The sequence below is a fragment of the Gouania willdenowi genome, chromosome 12 (assembly GCF_900634775.1).
Source record: "Gouania willdenowi chromosome 12, fGouWil2.1, whole genome shotgun sequence".
NCBI classification, from domain to species: Eukaryota; Metazoa; Chordata; class Actinopteri; order Blenniiformes; family Gobiesocidae; genus Gouania; species Gouania willdenowi.
Window position 1 is genome coordinate 32,116,309 of NC_041055.1, and position 20,682 is coordinate 32,136,990.

Below are 20,682 nucleotides of genomic sequence, written 5' to 3' on the forward strand. Positions count from 1 at the left end.
ATTTCTCTTCCTGTTTGATGTTCAGTTGAACCAGGAATTGAAAAAGCTGAGAAAGAAGTTTCTGGCTTTGTTGGAAGAAGGAACTGCAGCAGGTTGGAAAAGTGACGTGTAGTGGAAACGTGAAAAAGTCAAGCGAGCAGGAGCGAGGTCAACACTTGTGAAGGTCAACATGATGATGAAAAGGTGGAGATGGAATCCAGTGTGACGCAGGAACCATTTAGACGTGTTTTAAGGCTGGTCCTTGTCATCATTCAACATCTTTTTAGAACATTTATTAGCTTTTTAGATTATTTAGCAGTTTTTTTTAGATCATTCATTAGCTTTTTAGGTAATTTAGTAGCTTTTTTTTAGATCATTTAGCAGCTTTTTAGATCATTTAACAGCTTTCTCAGTCAAAATAACACCTTTTGTTGATTTCGGTTGCTCTAAAAAATCAAGAAAACGTGAAAGTGTTGATATAAACCTTGTTTACAGAAAAAAATAAAAACAGTTATCTGTGACCACAAAGGGCGACAGTTCCAACTCTGAGGTTTTGTAGTCGATAATGTAGCAGAGAAGAAGAGCTCTCCTATGGGACCTTTACTCTCCCTTAAACAGTGTGCTGACACGCTCTGGTGGCTGAAGTTAGAGAGTAAATCACGTACTGTTGAAGACACAAACCCTGATGGGGATAGAAGCACTTCAACAGTCTGTGATTTACTCTCTAACTTCAGCCACCAGAGCGTGTCAACCATAGAAGTTCATTTTAAAGAAGTTCAGGTCAAAGTTGTAAAAACAAGTTATTTAAAGTTATCCTTTGTAGTTTTTAATTCTTAAATCTATCTTAACGATGCTTCTTCTTCTGATGTCAGCGATCAGAGAACAATGCTGGACGGAGACAATTATAGAATGTTTAATTACAAACTGAGCATTGATTGGCACTCACCAAACTAGATTTTACTCATAGAATCATTTTAATTGGACAATCACACACTCACTCATTTTCAGCAAATTACAGACAAAAAGCAACAAAAACTTCTCTCTTCACACATCTGAAAGCAGAAGTTTAGTTTTATAAACTGATAAAAGAAAGTTCACTTCATATACTTATATATTGTTTTTTTTTCCTCTTTTGAAATCACATTTTTTGATACATTTCTGTAGAACTGCCCTTTGGGTATCTTTTCATCAACTTGTTGGTTTTTTTCTTTCATAAATTCAGTAAAATGAGTGTCATAATGTTGCGACTATCCTTATTTTCTGCTGCTCTGCTATGACATTGTGGATTTCCTCAGCTATTAAATGTTCCTTATTGTCATGTATTGGTATTAATTAAAGTATAGATGTTTTCCTTAGTTTGGCGTGTGTGTGTACAAAGTGTTAATATTAGCTTAAAAGTGGTAGAAATGGGAGAGAGTGAAAAAAGTAGTTTAAACAGGCAAATCATGGGCATGACAAATTGTGAATGTGGTTAAATTGGCCAAAATAAGGATGAAATATGGTGAAAAGAGGTTAGAAGTGACAATAATGGGTCAACATATGTGACATTAGATGGAGAAGTGGTGGAAAAAGTTTAAAAAGGACTTGAAAAAGGAAAAAAGGTGTTGAAATGTGATGGAGAAGTGTCAGAAATGGGAATTATGTATCAAAAATGCATTAAAATGACTAAAAATATAGCAAGTTTGGTGTAGTTACAGAAAAAGGGTAAAAATAAGCAAAAATTATCTGAAATTCCCGGTGTCTCGCGACCTAAATGGGGTCCTGAACCCAAGGATGAGTACCTTAGGTATATTCAGCCAATCACAAATGATACCTAATACAGGAATAATTTCTATTTTTAGTTTGCACGATAATGTAGCACATTTTGGGCTTAATATTTTCCTGTTAATTAGTTTTGTCACTAAAGCAACAGTTTCCTTTACAGTCAATAGGGGGCAGTGTTTATACACAGACTTTTGGTCGTTTTTTTTATTTGATTTTCCTCCAGATTATAAATAACGCCACATATTACCATCATTTAAAAAGCAAAGATAGAAGAAAACACAATACTTACATCTTTCCTATGATTCAATTTATTATTAATGAGGTTAAAATACACTTCCTAATTAAGGAACTTGTTTATTTTGTCTTCTTTCACTCTTTCATATTTACTAAAAACAAGATGATTGAAGAGGATGTGCCATGAATAGAACAACGTCCTTGTGTAAAGATATGTTTTATATATATATATATATATATATATATATATATATATATATTCTCTCCTTCTACAGTGTGCACGTGTTTTATGAAGTCAGAGAAAAACAAAGCTAAACAAATGAAAGGAGTCGTTATTTGAAAGGAGCTCATTTAACACTGACATAAAAGCATCTGAACTAGTGAAGGTAACACTTGTTATTTAATGCTTCCTCCCCTGCGTGTGCTGAGGATCTATTATTGTATTATTCTACAGATCAAACATCATTTGACGGCTTGTGATGAATTCTATCAGGAAGTTAAAGAGACATGAGCAGTGAAATGAAACACTGACGGCTAATGTTTAGCTTCAGTTTGTTTAGTATATATAAAGTAAATCATAACTTAAATACATTGATTGTAAAAACAATATATGAATATGACCTTTTTTAGCACATTTAAAAAGAGATATTTGAGGTTCTTTCTAATCAGATTAGATCATGTGACCAATAGTTTGTACCTGAAGCGTCATTTATTGCTGACTAAACAACACTGAACCAGTCAGGTTGGATGGACCGGCGCCGCGTCCAGGGTGTGTTGCCCCGCCTATAGCGCCTAACGGACTGTTGAAAGACCCCCACCCAACAGTCCCTGATTTACCTGCTAGCTCTAGCCACCAGAGCGTGTCAGCGCACTGTTTAAGGGAGAGTTAAGGTCCCTTAGGACTTTTTTTTTTTTTTTTACAATTTGAGCTTTTTTTGCTTATTTTTTTTTCCCTTTTTCTGCAACTACACCAAACTTTTCATATTTAAACCTATTTTCAGAACGTTTTCTTGCCATATTTTTGCTCCTTTTAATGCATTTTTGCTACATTATTCCCATTTCTGACACTTCTACATCACATTTCAATGGCTTTTCTACACATTTTCGGCATTTCCACCTAATGTCACATATGTTGACCCATTATTGTGACTTTTAACCTCTTTTCACCATATTTCATGCATATTTTTGCCAGTTGAACAACAATTACTATTTTTCATGGCCTTCATTTACCATTTTAAACTAATTGTTCCAATATTGACACTTTTTCTGTCTGTTTTTGCCCACTCTAATATGCTACTTTTAACTTAATTCTGTGGGTTTTAAAATCCCATTTCCCATTACAGTGGGGCTCCCCAGTCTCTGGCACCTTAAGAGAGCTTTTCTTCTCTGCTTCATTGTCTATTACCAAACCAGAGAGTTTGAACTGGAATAGTTTTTCCTCTCTTTCTGTAAACAAAAGAGGTTTACATCGACATCTTTAAATGTTACTGTTTTTTTTACAGCAAACAAAAGCAGCACAAACAGCTACTAAATGATCTAAAGAGCTACTAAATAAATAAATTTAAAAAAAAAACAAACTACTAAATAATGTAAAAATCAGGCTGAATGTTTCACTCCAATAGAACAAAGGGATGTTTACAGGAACTGGGGCCGTGTGACATCATCAATCACATGATTTCAAGATGGAGGAACACAGGCTCTAAAACTGTAAAGTAATCCTATTTTTAAAAGATTATTAAATTAATATGGTGCATAATAATGTGTTTTGTTAGACATAGATCTGTGTCTAACATTTAGAAACTTGTAAAAGAATAAAAACAACTTTGATAATTATCTGTCTTCTCAAACTTTCTGCGACTACGAAGGACATTTTCAGAGCTCGCCATATACTACTGACAAAACTTCCTGTTAACTTCAAAACAAGAGCCCAATTTACAAAAAAGTTAAAAAAAAAATTTTAAAGTAATGGAAGACAAGAAGAGATGCTTTTATTTTGAAAAAGGGGATGCATGATTAATTTTTTTTGAAGCTGGTCCCAGGACCATTTTACATTCCACTCCCAATGCATCATGGGACGGTTGAGTATGAGTAGTGTGCCCATTGTGCATCCTGGTATTTCTCACATACTATCTACTCATTTCATACTCTTCACCTACATGTTTTCCCTTCATCATCAGCTCCCACAGGAGCTCCAGCTGGAGATAAGAACCTACACACAGCATCTTCTCATCCACTCTACACTCACCATCTGCCAGGAACAGATAGAGGAACCAGAACTTTCTATTAACCTGCAGTGAGAACCCAAACATGTCCACTAATCCAGTATTCTCCACCTTCTCCTTCCTCTCCTCTACTGCACGTATTGTTCCATCTGGAGATCATTACATTCTCTAACTCTATGATTTCCTCCAGGCTGGATTATTGCAATTCATTTTTTTAGATTCCAAGCAGAATATTCCAGAAACATCCAGTCTATCTGGAACATACATATAGGAAGGACAGAAAAGCAAAGGTGTACTATGGTCTACTCCAAGGGTTCTAAACCTTGGGGTCAGGACCCCATTTGGGGTCGCAAGACACTGGGAGGAAGTAGTCAGATGCCTTCAAGAAACTACGAATATTTTGTGAACAATTTTGAAACCCATTTTTCTGCAACTACACTAAACTTTTAATATTTTAACCTATTTTCATCACGTTTTATTTCCATGTTTTTGCTCCTTTTAATGTATTTTTCCTACATTATTCCCATTTCTGTCACTTCTACATCACATTTCAATGAATTTTGTTCATTGTTCAGCACTTATAAACCCTTTCCACCACTTTTACACCTAATGTCACACATGTTGACCCATTATTTTCACCATATTTCATGATTATTTTTGCCAATATAATCACATTCATGATTTTTCATGCCCATTATTTGCCAGTTTTAACTAATTGTTCCCCACCCTGCCCCCCATTCCTGCCTCTTTTAAGCCAATATTGACACTTTTAACCAGTTTCTCTCTGTTTTTACCCTCTCTAATTTACAACGGTAACCAGTCATTTTTAAAAACCCATTTCACCACAGCTTCTGGTCACTTTGAACCCATTTGATTTCTAATTAAAACTAGAATTTGAATGGCACTTTTCAGTGAGCACACATATTATTGCACAATTCAAATTCTCCATTACTTCATATAAATGTGATTATAGAATCTTTAATGAGCTGGGATTCCCCTCAGCGTCATCACAAAACCACAATTCTTCTCACTATGAGTTAGAAAGGACTTAAAGGACATTTTTACAGAATGAGAGCAGTGACCCAATGCAGGGGTGGACTGGCCATCTGGTGGGCCGGTCCATTCCGCTACGTTTTTTTTCTATTTTGACGAGTGAGTGGAAGCAGACGTGGTAACATGTGGCTAAGAATGGTCCATAAGTGGCAAAAACATGGCAAGAAAAGAGTGTAAAGCGACTAAAATGGGCCAAAACAGGAACCAGTTGTTATGTAATGGCAAAGCGTAGCTTAAATGAGCAAAATGTGGCAAACAATAGTGAAAAAATGCAAAATGTGGAACAAAAAGAGGCAAAATGTAGGGAAAAAAGGGAACCATTGGTATTAAATGGGCAAACGTTTGCTGATTAAGATGAAAAGTGGCCAAAAAAAAAAGTAAAGGAACAAAAATTTGATAAAATTGTCAAAAAGAACTTGCACAAATGGAAATAAAATAAGAAAAAAAGGGGTATTTATTGGCAAAAGGAGCAAAAGTCTAAAAAAAGTGTCAGAACTTTTTGAAAAAGGGCAAAAATGGGACAAAGGACAAAAGGTAAAAAGGGGTTTTCTGGAGGAATAAAAATGAATGAAATTAAGACTCCTCCCACATGGTGTCACTGATAATGTAGTGAACTGGTCTGAATAGAAAACACCAGGGCTGAATATTTGTAAAATACACTATAAATCACGTGCATTATTGAAGCTAAAATGAATTCAATCAAATGTTGTGAAACACTTTATCCACAGAGACACATCTTCAGCCTCTAACATCTCCACTTTGACTCTTTTCCTCCACAGTGCAGGGACGTCACTAGCTGCTCTTTGATTGGCCCACACGCTCACAGCTGATTGGTTGAAGAAGCAGTGCAGAGGCAGAGAACTGATAATCAAAGGGTTTCCTCGCGCTGCGTAGAAACATAAAATATAGAGCTCAACGTGTGTCAGAAATAAGCGAGACTTTCACAGTGAGACGCTGAGTCGTGGGAGGTTTTTACTTTTAGACACGAAGCTTCTCTCTCTCATTTTAGAAAGTTTCATAACTTTTACTTTCTCTCTTTAACCTCACATTTACTGACATCTACATTTCGTGGTAGGAAGTCCCAGCTGTGATATCCACAGAGCAACAGACGGAGCTTTACTGATGTCTGAGGGTAACTCCCTCTACTCGACAGATCAACATGAACGTCATCATCATATACAGGGTTCCCACAGATCCCTAAAAAAGTCTTCAAAGGCATTACATTCATGAATCTAAGAATTAGGTTTTAATTAAAATCAATGTTTCTTAAATTTGAACACAAAATAACTATGATTTTATGATTGTAATTAGTCTCACATTTCAAAATAAATGGTAACATTCTTTTTTTTAATGTATAAACAACATGGGAAAATGTAAATATTATGAAAATTGCCTGTCCAACTAAATATTTAAATGGCTTTACTTATTTTGTATTTTTGTAGTTTTATAGATTTCTGCCTATTTTTCTAGTCATTTTGTGTTTTTAAAGTGATTTTAATTATTTTAGTAATTAGTTTTATGTGTTTACTTTGGGGACCACCACGTCTGCACCAGACACTAGAAAAAAAAAAAAAGACGTGGCATTTTTTCACCCAATTATGTTTACTGTGAAGTTGGTTTTCAATTTAATTTCAAATGGCAATAAAAAGTCTTAAAAAGTCTCAGATTTAATTAGACTAAAGCTGTAGAAACCATGATATACAGTATTTACATTAATGTTCAGCTGCCAACATTTAAAGAGCAACACTACTTTATTTATTAGGTTCAAATAAATCAAATGTTTGTAAAAAACCTGAACCGAGTCTAAATGCATGTTGAAGACAGCGTGTACTTTAATACAGGGAACACTGGACTTGTTATTAAAGTCAACATGAATAATGGCCTTTAATTATCAGAATGAACATCATTTCTTTGTATTTCCTGAGCAAAAAAAAAGACAAAAAAGTCCAAACACGAGGAAAATGGACACTTTTACCTTCACAGTTTCCTTATTTTTTGTGTTAAAATGATTTTCTAACTCTTGTGATTCAGTTGGATGTTATTACGTGTCATCCACAATGATTCTCAAACAAACTACAGTCAATAAGAACCGTAATTACAACTGAACGGAACATTTTATTCAGAATAAGGATGTTTTTACATCTGACCTTGAATGTTCCAATGTTATTTTATTGTAAAACATTATTGAACAATTCCCATGAATCAGTGATTAATTTGTAAATCATCAGGTCCCGGAACACACACCGGGTGTTGGTCAATGTGTGTGTGTCCTGATGTGTGTGTGAATGTGTGTGTGTTGTAATGTGACACCAGCAGACTCCGATTAGAAAAAACAAGTGACAGATGACGACCAGTTGCTCCTTCTGGTCATCAGTGCACGTGTCTGTATTCCAACCAAGCGTGTTGTGCATGTGTTAAACACTCTGTGATGCAGTGACGATCACGCGTGTAAAACTCAAGGCCCGGGGGCCAAATCTGGCCCTTTAAAGCTCTTAATGTGGCCTCCAGGAGAAAGTTAAAAATGATTAAAAAAAAAAAAAAACATGACTCATTGTTTAAATCACTACATAATTCAGTATCTCAGAATTAAGGCTGCAAAATGAATCACATTTTAATGGTGATTATGATTGTGTCCTCCACAATTAAATGAACCTGATCGTCTGTGATTTTTACGTTTAAAATGGGCCTCTGATGGATATAAAACTGGAGTTTTAAGGGTTTTTTTTAGGTTGGGCGTTCATGTTGAATGTGTCTATACTAGGGCCGGCCTTCCAGCCAGGCGACCCAGACGGCCGCCGAGGGCGCCATCTGCTGGAGATGTGCCAAATTGCCCCCCCCCCCAAATGTTTTGTGTGTGAAAGTCCACTCTTATAGGGCACCGAATAACCTATAGCCGGCCCTGGTCGACACATCCACATAAGTTGAGTGACATAAATACTTAATTAATTAGTATTAGGGATGTAACGATTCACTCAACTCCCGATACGATTCGATTCACGATTTATTTTACAAAATGGGACTGTCGACAAACGATGATTGAAAAATATTCCTTTATTATTTTTTTGGGAAAATACTGTACTATTTTCCTTTTATTTTTCATTGTCAAAAGAATCCCTTGATAAACTTTTCAAAACAATGCAATTTAACTAAAAATAAATCTTGAATGAAATAAATAAAGGAATAATACAAATGAAGAAGAAGCCTATTAATTTAAATTCTATTCTATAGTAAACCCCTGCTTTATATCAGGGGTGTCAAACATATTTTAGCTCAAGGACCAAATACGGACCAGTTTAATCTCTGCCTTATAAATATATGTAAAGTAATGGAAGCTACAGACAATATTTCTGACCACTTTTTTTTATTCAATTTAGGAGAAATTTGTGGAATAATTTTAATAAAATTGCAGGATTTTGGAAAAGATAAAGATTTATTTTTCAACAATTTGCAATTAAAAATGACTGCCAGCCATGATGTGATAAAAGCGTGGGAAAACCTGGCACATATTGTGGATATTCATTGAAGTTATGTATTTAAAAGAGCTGATATACTGCATCTACGACTGATTTACTTGGTGTTTTTACACAATAATTCCCTTATTTCTGAAATTTGGACTTCATCCTGCGGGCCAAATTTGATGCTCTAAAGGGCCAGATTTAGGCCCCGGGCCTTAAGTTTGACACACGTGCTTTAGATGATGTTTGGGATGTAAAATAACAAGAACACTTGTGGATGATGATTGTGGGTGAAAAATGACGACCTTTGCTGTTGTTCAGACTCTTTTACATGCACGGACAAAAACAAAACAAAACAAAAAAACTATCCTTTAGACCAGCACCTGTAGCCATGGCAACCACAGGAAGGCAGGCAGGCGTTGACTTCACTGATATAAACTTGTAACAGAACAATGTGGGCCTCCTGTTCACTGCAGGACTCTGGGTTCACCACAAAAATAAATCAAATAAAAGGCTCGTCACTTAGAGCAGTGGTTGTCAAATGGGGGTACGTGTACCCCTAGGGGTACGTGATGGCACTACGGGGGTACTCAAGAGAGAGGAAAATTAACAAATGAAAGCATTAAAAATATGGGGTTTTATAATGTTTATTTTGAGTTAAAAATGCTAAATATTACCAGCAACTCACAAAACGACAACAAAAACACACAAAATATGATGAATTACTGTATAACAATGAATAGTAACAAGAAGAAACAAACAACATCAAAATACGGAAAATGACACCAAAGAAACGCACAAACTAAGACAGAAAATACTATTACCAGCAACACATACAACGACAACAAAGACACAATAAATGAGAGAAAAGTACACAATATCACAAGAAAATACACAAAAATAACAAAGAAACACAAAAACGACATCAAAAACACACAAAATAAGAGAAAAATATACTGAATAATAAAAAGAACAAACAATGACAAAATGATGATAGAAATGATATTGATTAGAAAATACTAGTCATTGACCGTAAATGATAAAAACTAGAAATAAATCTATTAAGGATTGTTTCTTTCCACTTATTTACAAAATGAGATTCTTTAAAATGTGCGTCATCACTCATTCATTCATTCCATCATTATCATCTGGAGATGTTTTTTTTTACAGAATTCTGAGCAAAATTTGGCAGTTGAACAAAAAGGGATTTGGCCAAAAAAGTTTGATAATCACTGACTTAGGGGATGGAAATGTAGCTATTATAAATATGTATATATAATCCTCACATCTGTGTGCACTGCACAATCTTTACACATTATGAAGCCCTGACTCCACTTACTGTTAAACAATAGATGCAGTGGGTGGAGCTTATCTTCCACACGTTCTCCAGTGAAGAGTCTTTAATTAAGCAGCTGAAATACATTTCTATTCAAACTAAATCATTTCTCTTTATCAATAACCAGTAGTTACCTAGAACAGGGGTTCTCAACCTTGGGGTCAGGACCCCATTTGGGATCACAAGACACTGGGAGGGAGTCGCCAGATGCCTTCAAGAACCGAAGAATATTTTTTTTTAACAATTTCAGCCCATTTTTGCTTATTTTTTCCATTTTTCTGCAACTCCACCAAACTCACCATATTTTAACCTGTTTTCATCACTTTTTCTTGTCATATTTTTGCTCCTTTTAATGTATTTTTGCTACATTTCTCACATTTCTGACACTTCTACATCATATTTCAATGACTTTTCTGCACATTTTTTCCACTTCCAGTTCAGCACTTATAAACCCTTTCCACCACTTTTCCACCTAATGTCACATATATTGACCCATTATTGTCACTTTTAACCTCTTTTCACCAGATTTCATGCTTAATTTTGCCAGTTTAAACAAATTGTTCCAACTTATTGTTCCAATATTTACTCTTTGATCACTTTTTTTGTCCGTTGTGCACCTTTTAACTGATTTCTGTGGTTTTTAAAATCCTATTTCACCACCTTTTCTACCATTTCTGATTAACACCAGGATTTCCATCTTTAAGATGACTATAATAATAGTAAACTTGGATAGCAGTGGATATTATTCAGATTAATAAATAATTGTGGTTATCATAGATTTCTGACACTTCTACATCACATTTCAGTGACTTTTCTGCACATTTTTTCACATGTTCAGCACTTAAACCATTTCCACCACTTTTCCACCGATTATTGTCACTTTTAACCTCTTTTCACCATATTTCATGATTATTTTTTGTCAATTTAACCACATTCACCATTTGTCATGACCATCCAGTTTAAACTAATTATTACTAAAAACACTAGCCGTGGAATTGTATTATTGATCCATATTTTTTCATCGACCTTTTCCACCTCCAACACAACAGATATACATTAGATTCAAACCATAAACATGTCACCACTTCAGTATCAGCTCAACACAGTGTTTCAGTTTGTACCTGATACAGGACTGAAGGTATTTCCAGCGTTCATAGAAAACAAAAGAGAAACATTCACTTTTCTAAGTGTCCTTCAACCACAGGAGACGTTCATGGTTTGCAGCCAGCAGATGATTTCATAGAAACAATAAAAAAGGAAGAATAGAAAGGCAGGACGTGTAATTATAAGAGTGAGTCCACAGGTTTCTGGTGCCTTCACTGAGTCTCAGCGTAGGTTGGAGAGAAAAGTGCTCAGCGGACTAATTAGTGTCTCTGTGTGCTGGAGGAAGCTGATGGATTATTGAGTCAATGGAAGGTTATTTTGGCCTAATTGTCCTGTTGCTCATAACAAAGTCGTTCAACAGTTGAAGTGTCGTACATCAGAGCAGATCACATGGTGGACACAGATCTGTTCTCACTTTGCGTTGAGTGGAACATACATTTATAGAACCAAAGGCCACTCAGTGGTTCCTCTGAGGTGCAGGTGTTTTATATGATTGGAGTAGATGTAAAGTGTGCTTTAATGTTAAATAAAGATCATAACATAGTGTGTGTGAGGTGAACTGTAATAATGGCACCACCTTTACTCAACATGAACTGATTATATTATATAACTATTTTATTCATTTCTTTTCTGGTTACATTAAACAGCAAAGGCTCTCAACCTTGGAGTCAGGACCCCATTTGGGGTCGTAAGACAGTGGGAGGGGGTCACCAGATGTCTTTAATAAACTAAGACTTTTTTTTTTTTAACAATTTGAGCCCGTTTTTGTTTATTTTTCCCATTTTTCTGCAACTACACCAAAGATTCCATATTTTAACCTATTTTTTTTATCACTTTTTCTTTCCATATTTTTGCTCCTTTAATGTATTTTTGCTACTTTACTCCCATTTCTGACACTTCTACATCACATTTCAAAGCTTTTTCTGCACATTTTTCCACTTTCAGGACATTTTCAGCACTTACAAACCATTTCCACCACTTTACCCATTATTGTCACTTTTGACCTATTTTTTTTCCCATTTTTTGCTCCTTTTAATGCATTTTTGCTACAGTACTCCCATTTCTACCACTTTTCCACCTAATGTGACATTTGTTGACCCATTATTGTCACTTTTAACCTCTTTTCATCATATTTCATGATTATTTTTTGCCAATTCATCCACATCCATGATTTGTCATGCCCATTATTTGCCAGTTTAAACTAATTGTTCCTACATCTTAAATTTCATTACTACATCCCCCAAATTTCTGCTATTCTGCTACAATTTGAACCCATTTCACCACTTTCTCTGTTCATTTTTGGACATTTTTCTCCCCTTTATTCCCCCTTATAGATGGTCCTGTCTCCACATGACTGTTCTTCAATGTTCATGTCTGTGTTCAACCACCTTCAGCTACAGTGGGGGTCCCTGCTTTCTGGAACCTTTATTTTGGGGGTCGTGGGTTGAAAAGCGTGACAACAAACCCTTTAATAACTTTAATTATTCATTAAAAAAGAACTTCTAAACTGAGTGCAGTGTCACTCAAAGCTTTGGGAAACATTTCTAAATATGAAAGAACTGCAGTGGAGCTCATCAACCTCAGCTCGTGCTTATGATGGAGACGCACGCGCTGCACTCACAGATCAATCAATCTGATCAGTAGCTGATAATCACATCACATGCACGCGGTCCAACAAGTGAGGAGGAACAGAAAAACATGATAATATACTATATATCACAATGAGCGTGCGCGTCGGCTGGCTGCGCCACCGTGCGCGCGCACAGGTGTATATATGAGTGGCACGGTTGGAGGTCGTGAAGACGGACGGAGAATGAGCACGCGCACACGCACTATAAGAGCGTGCATGTGTGCGAGAGTCCATAGATGATGATGATGATGATGATGATGATGAAGGCTCACCCATGTTTGCTCCTCGGTCCTCCCTGCTGAGGAGCCACTGGTTCAGGGTAGACTGGGGGCTCTGGGGGCTCTGCGGTCCTCCATCCAACATCAACCACAATAAAAACCTCCTCCTGAAGTTGGCGCGCGCTCCAACTTTCCCCCAAACGTGCGTGATCCAGTGCGCGCGCTCAGCCAGCCGCGCGGGAGCCTCCGGAGGTCCGTCCGCGTGAGTGAGTGAGGAGGAGGTTGTTGGTTCTCACTGCCTGGTTCTCCTCTAATGCTAGTGATGATGATGCTGATGCTGCCGCGCACAGCGGTTCCTGCACTGCGTGTGCGCGCTCCACCCGCGACGTGTGGGGCGCGCTCCCGATTGAGAGGAAAGTCCGACGCAGCGTTTAGTAGCGCGTGCAGAACGAAGCTGTGATTTGGTTTTATTGGTTTAGTTTAGCCCTTGTCTTCATCATCATCATCATCATCATCATCATCATCTGATACTGCTCTCTCTCTCTTTCTCTCTCTCTCTGTGTGTGTGTGCGTGTGTGTGTGTGTGTGTGTGTGTGTGTGTGCGTGTGTGTGTGTGTGTGTGTGTGTGTCATTGCAGAGGTGATTCACATGTTTCTGTAGAAATAAATAAATAAATACATGTTCTTTCTAAAAAAAAATGGCATCGCTGATCATTGAGCATTAAATAAATGTATTTTATTACTGCTATTTGATTTTTTTTAATGAGTTTTAAAGAACAATAGATACAATTTTTACCTTTTTCTGTAAGTGTAAAATTTTTTCAAACCCATTTTGTTGATGTGTTATTGCAACGGGGGCGGGGCCTGTCCATCCATCCATCTTCTACTACTTATTCGTGGTTGGGTCGTAGGGGCAGCATCCTGAGCAGCGAGGCACTGACTTCCCTCTCCTTGTTCACCTCCTCTTTTTCTGGAGAATCCCTAGCGTTCCTGGGTCTTCCTCTGGTTTTTCTTCCGGTTGGACGTGTCCTGAACACCTCACTAGCGAGGTTCGGGGGGGGGAGGAGAGGGTAATCCTAATCAGGTACACGAGTCACCTCATCTGGCTCTTCTCAATGTAGAGGAGCAGTGACTCTACTCTGAGCCCCTTCCAGATGACTTCTCACCCTATCTGTAAGGGAGAGCCCAGCCACCCTGATCTTGTTGATGACCATAGGTGAGGGTAGGAACCAAGATCAACCCTCTTCACCTCACTACGCCACACTAACCCTCCTGTCCACCTCCAGCTCCATCCTTCCACCAGAAACACCCATGAGGTATTTGAACTCCTCCACTTGGGGCAGGACATCATCTCCAACCCAGAGAAGGCACTTCACCTTTTTCTGGTCGAGAACAATGCACTTGGATTTGTAGGTGTTGATTCTCATCCCGATCACTTCACACTGGGATGTGAACCCATCCAGTGAGAGTTGAAGGTTAGGACCTGATGGAGCCAACACGACCACTTCATCTAGTGACACAATCCTGAAGCACCCGGGCTCGGACCCCTCGACGCCCCGACTGTACCTAAACATTGTGGCAGATCTGACCCGACACACTGGGAGAGTTCAAACTGGACTGGTGGAGTCTAGCGCCTCCTAGAGCTTGGGGTATGAAATGGGCGGCGACGATGCCGACCTGGTGCAGAGACTTGGCAAGGGGCCACGGGGACAAAGGGCCGCTGGCGGCAGAGGTGAAAGTAATGGATTACAAATACTCACATTACTGTAACTGAGTTGCTTTTATGGGGACTTGTACCGTATACTACCATATTTTTAAATCAGTAATTATACTTGTGCTGTAATTATTTTTTCTTTTACAATGATCAACGGACATAGTTAAACTACAAAATATGAAATGACCAGACAATAAAAAATATGTTTACGTGATTTACGTTCTGGGAAAACATGGAAACATGGAATAATTGATCACAAAGTTTCTCCTGATCACCTTCGTGAGGTTGTTTAGTCCTAAATGATGCAGTGAGGAGCTTCTCATTGGTTAAAGACATCCTGTGATTGTGGAATAAATGTTTGCAGAGGAAACATCTGAGGAGATGAAATAAAAGCTGCATGATTAGAAGTTGGAAGGAAAATGATGGTGAAGTTTAGTTTAAACTCAGCGATGCGTTCAGGGTCAGTCGTGTTTACAGACGCTTTGGACTCACTCTCATATTTGATGGATTAAATCTGGAAGAATTTTACTGATGGATTAAAACGTCTCGTATCAGGCGGGTCGACACATTTATCTCTGCAGTAAAAACTAAAAACTCAACTCATTGTGAGTTTTCAAAGCAGATGATTTGACTGTGATCCTCCTCAGCCAATCATGTGGCTTTTAGCCCTGGCTAATCGGCTCCAGCTCATCAGTCATCAGTCCGGTTCCCAAATCACTGTAATTTGATCATTCTGCCTTTCAGACTCCAGCATCATCAGCACCAGCTCTACCAGCTCACCCCCCCCCCCCCCCCCTCCACACACCCCCCATCGCTCGTCTACGTTCCATAAAAATGTTTCCTGTCCCTTCGACTCATCTGTGGAACATCACACAATAACCACTTCATCAGCTTCTTCATCATATCTCTCTAACATTAGATGCTTTTTTTGATTTCACTGATTAGATCAGGGGTTCTCAACCTTGGGGTTAGGACCCTATTCAGGGTCATGAGACACTGGGAGGGGGTTGCCAGATCAGGAAACTAAGAATATTTTTTTTGAACAATAAATAAATGTGGTTATCACAGATTTCTGACACTTCTACGTCACATTTGAATGTGTTTTCTACACATTTTTCCACTTTCCAGACATGTTCAGCACTTATGAACCTTTTCCACCTAATGTCACATATTTGACCCATTATTGTAACTTTTAACCTGATTATGAAATGATTATTTTGTTTTGACAATTTAACCATATTCACGAATTGTCATGTCCTTATTTGCCAATTTAAATAATTAATATTCCCCATTTCTTTTAAGCCAATAATGACACTTTGAACCTTTTTTTTTTTTTTACCATTTTTTCTGTCTGTTTTTATCCACTTTAATTTGCAACTTTTAAACAATTTCTGTGGTTTTTAAAATCCCATTTCACCTCCTTTTCCACCATTTTTGGTCACTTTGAACCATTTTATTTGTGATTAAAACAATGATTTCCATCTTTAAGATGACTATAATAATAATAAACGTTCCTATATAACAGTGGATATTATTCAGATGAATAAATAAATGTGGTTATCACAGATTCATAGAACAATAAACCATCATTTTACTGACTTTATGGATGGACGCCGTTATGAAGAGCTGCTCTAAACAAAAGAAGTGACAGCAGTAATCTCAGTGTAGAAAACAATAATAACCCTAATGTCTATTAATAAAATTAATATATAAATGACTTTGTGCTAATTGCTTTATGAAATTTGCTTTGTTAAAATGGATAAAATAACGCTCCAGGCTCTTTAAAAGCAGGAGCAGCTGCCCCGCCCACTACAGCTTTCCGAGAAAAACAATAAAATCTTTACAATGTTCATATAATCATGAGTGCATTCAGTGTTAATGATGTTCAATAATGAAATACCCATTTATTACATACTTGCCGTAACGTTTACCTGCAAGCCCACGCTCAGGGCCTCGTCCTTGCAGAGTTTCTTTTTCCTGCAACAATTTTTCCTTGAAAACACAACAGTGTGCGTTTAATTGGCTGAGCTCAGTATTGCTGCTCCTGGTCCTTGTCTGATTCTGATGATTGCATGAAAATACAACCAAAGCGTTTCCACATGATAAAAATACCAGGGGTTGTCATGGTGTTGACTCTTCTTCAGTTCTAGTCCTGCTGGAGATGATGTTAGGTTTGTTTTGTGTTGTTTATATGAGATGATCCTGTGCTCTGAGGTTTGTCCTGATAATCGACTCTGAAATGAGAAAATACTAAAAAGAAAGAAGAAAGGAAATCCTCACATCGACCACTGTCTAAAGGAGCTCACAGTTGACGTCTGCCCCCCTGTGTGCACTGTGTACAACTTCACAGCAGAGACCCTGAGATACTTAAATAACTAAATATTGTCCCTTGACTGTGTTTAATATGCCTTTAGATTATAGTTCATCACATTACTGTTTGAATATTACTGATGAAGTTTAAGGTACTTTACATTTTAAAAGCATGATACACAGCAGCGTTCCCCATATCCAATACAGAGCAGAAGTAATGCTTCACTCCTGTGTGTGTGTGTGTGTGTGTGTGTGTGTGTGTGTGTGCGGGCGGGCGTGCGTGCGTGCGTGCGTGAAATAAAAAATGACAATATTGCCTAAATAAAAATATATGATTTTATTGCTTATTTTGTATCAAAATACTTGTTTTAGTCGTCGCTGCTTTCGTTACTTCTCTGAACAGCATGAAAAGCTCAGTTAGATGGATTTCTGAGTGCGTTCTAACCAAAACCTCCATCTAAACGAGCCACACAACAGAACTCACTCACACATGCTGTCCTTTAGAGGAGAAAAATGCTAAAGTGGAACATATTGTGCAGCTGTTTGTTAATAAATGTGTTTGTGTGACATTTTGCATCAGCAAATTTAACCCAGAATTGTCTTTCTGGTCAGACTTCATTTGAAATAAAATGATCAAGATTTATATTGTATGTCGCCATTTTGAGAAAAAATATAGATATGAGTTTTGGTCCATATCGTCCATCTCTAGTGCACGTATTGTTAAACCGCTTCTGCTTGGATGGTAACAGAGTTTATTAGTGAGGTTATACAGTATTTTGTGGAAGGAAAACTAAAAAAAAACTAGTATTAGTAATAATATGAATTAATTTTACTTTATTTAATTTGTTTTATTAATGTGTTTTTTCAGTTCTACATGTGTTTGCTTATGTTTTAATAACAGTGTGTGTGTGTGTGTGTGTGTATCTACGATCCACACTGTTCTATGAGTAATTTTTATCTTTGTTTCAGTGTCTGTAACAGATAAAACATATCTTCAGATTTAATAATTCCTATTGTGTGTGTGCGTGCGTGCGCGCCTCACTTTAATTATTGCTGGGTTTGTTAAAAACAATCATTGCTCTGTTTACTGATTAGTGTGCTGGATGTAATAACTCATTAAAAGATCAAAAAAATAAATGTTTTAGTTTGTGTTAAAAATGATCAAATATTTCATTAATTCCAACTCCAAAGAGAATAATTAGTCTTTCACTTTGATTTTCATTCCTGAAAACATAGATTTAGTTTTTTTTTTGCTCTAAACTTGTGTGTGTGTGTGTGTGTAGTTGTTATGACTCAAGGCTGAATGTGTTGCAACATGGGACTAAATGGAGCATAGTCATTTTGACACAAACTGGAAAGTATCAAATAATGAATTAGGACGGAGCAATGGAGCAGATAAGGTTGCATTATCATAATGATCAGCTGCAAACACTCACTGGAAGCTTGATATACTTCCACATAAATAATCTTCAAAATCTGTGAATAAATAAATGTTAATCATGGAGCGATTAACGCCTTCAGGCAACCCAGTGTCACCAGCAAAATGTGTAATAGCAACGTTTGTTCAGAAGCAATAAACCTTTTCACACTCTGGAAGTGTGCATGTGCGACCTGTGGGGGTCACAGGGAGAGAGGGATATAAACGTCAACAAGCTTGTTTGCTCTGTTGATATTTCCAACCTAACAGAGAAAGGTTAATAATGTTAATTAGGTTTAAAAACCGATGGAGCAGCTCAGAAGCAACGGCAAGTCTCCTTGCTTCCACGCAGGTGACCCCTGGTGCATGGAAACACCGACTACCTGGGTCTCCAGCGGGCGGAATTCAGACTCTACCCGGAAATGATGCACATATCTGAGCACTTTTGAAACCGATGTGATAAACAGTATCAAAGCGACAAACCTTGTGTTTCTACTTATGATTGTTATGTTTATTCTGACTCCTCAATGAAAAACATGGCGAACATCTCGTATATTTTAGTGGCAATTTGCCTTATTTTAAAATAGATTGTAGCTTTAAAATAGTTTTGATGACATTTCTAGAGAGAAATGTACTCTTGACCTTTCATAGCATCCGTTCAGTTTATGTAAATTATCTGTAGTTTTTTTTGTTATGACAGACATTCTTTTGTGGTTGCTATGACAACATATGGATGACAAAAAATGGCAAACCGAAAGCAGATTAATATCCATTCACGCTCAATAAAAGGTGGAGCTGCAGAAACAACAGGTTGTTTTGGTGTTGGAGAGCATTTATGAACCGACTGCACTGTAAACATAAACCTCCCAATAGCTGTACACACACACACACACACACACACACACACACACACACACACACACACACACACACACACACACACACACACACACACACACACACACACCCCAGCATTTAAACCTTGTCACATTTTGTCTCCTAATCGAGTCAGAGTTGATTTTATTAACTAATAACTGTCACAGTTGAAAACGAAGATAGAATAAAAAAGTAGATACTAAATCTTAAGTGAGACAAAGCTGTGGGAATCTACATTTGGAGCAGAAGCATATTTGACATTTTTGTCAGGAGACTAAAACTAAATCTAAACTAAACTAAATTGTTTGATATTATTTTTGACAAGTTATTTGTTCACAGTTTTGAAGAGTCGTGATGTCATTCTCTGTATCAGAAACAAGAAAACTCAATCATTAGGCGTAAAACTGAGTAAACCTTCAGTCACTTAATGATTGATTACTTTAGACCAAACCTGGATTCATCTAAACAGCAACATGAAATCATACTTCTATTTAAAATCTTTATAATTTATGGTGAAAGAGTTCATGGATACATTTATCTCCCACACACTGATTATATGAAATGACGAGGAAGTCCAAAGAAAGCGTGAAGCATTAAAATCTTCCAGGTGATTTACGTTCAGGTGTTCACGGTTTCTCTGAGAACGGGTGAGAAATCCCATAAGTGCCTTTCTGTCAGCGCTCAGGTTGTTTTTAGAAGTTGTGAAAGCTAAACTCTGGTATTTTGAGTCATGAAAGCATCTGTGAATGTTGTGATATTTTGGTGTCTGGGAAATACCAGTGGACTGTTCGCTCCAGAATGAGACCTGACAGGAAGAGTAGCTTTATTATGAAAGTCTTGGCCTGAGTCACAGGTTATTCCTGAACTGGGATTTTTGGGGTCCATCCATAAAGTCAGTAAAATGATGGTCCATTGTTCTATGAATCTGTGATAACCACATTTATTTATTCATCTGAATAATATTCACTGTTATCCAGGAACGTTTAGTATTATTATTATTATAGTCATCTTAAAGATGGAAATCCTGGTTTGAATCACAAATAAAATGGGTTCAAAGTGACAAAAAATGGTGGAAAAGAAATTGGTTAGAAAGGGGAAAAAGTGGTAAAAAAAAAAGTGTCTATTGGCCTAAAAGTGACAGAAATGGTAAGTGGGGTGGGTTGGGGTGCTCTTATTTTGAAAAGAACAACTTCCGTTCTCACCTTAATGAAAAACGGGCATTTTTTGTTTGTTTCTGTCTTCAGAATTTCAGTATTTCAAATAAATTGAATTTTTTTTAACCCTGATAAAGAAATATGTCTTGAATTTCAATTTTAGTTTTTCAATTTGAAACAAAACATACTCTGACCCCAAGATCTGCTTCTTCATCTC

General features: G+C 37.1%; 1 protein-coding gene across 2 annotated transcripts in view; it reads right to left on the minus strand.

Annotated features, from left to right (window-relative positions):
* Window positions 1–13,497, minus strand: part of LOC114473038 (leucine-rich repeat transmembrane neuronal protein 4-like) — a 61,214-nt gene extending 47,717 nt beyond the window's left edge. For both annotated transcript variants that reach the window (XR_003675213.1, XM_028462423.1), the window contains exon 1: window positions 13,050–13,497. Coding sequence is in view for 1 of the 2 variants with exons in the window: in XM_028462423.1 (XP_028318224.1) it covers window positions 13,050–13,140 (91 nt within the window). In the remaining variant the exon portion in view is untranslated. The remainder of the gene's footprint in view (window positions 1–13,049) is intronic.
* Between the last annotated feature and the right edge of the window lie 7,185 nt (window positions 13,498–20,682).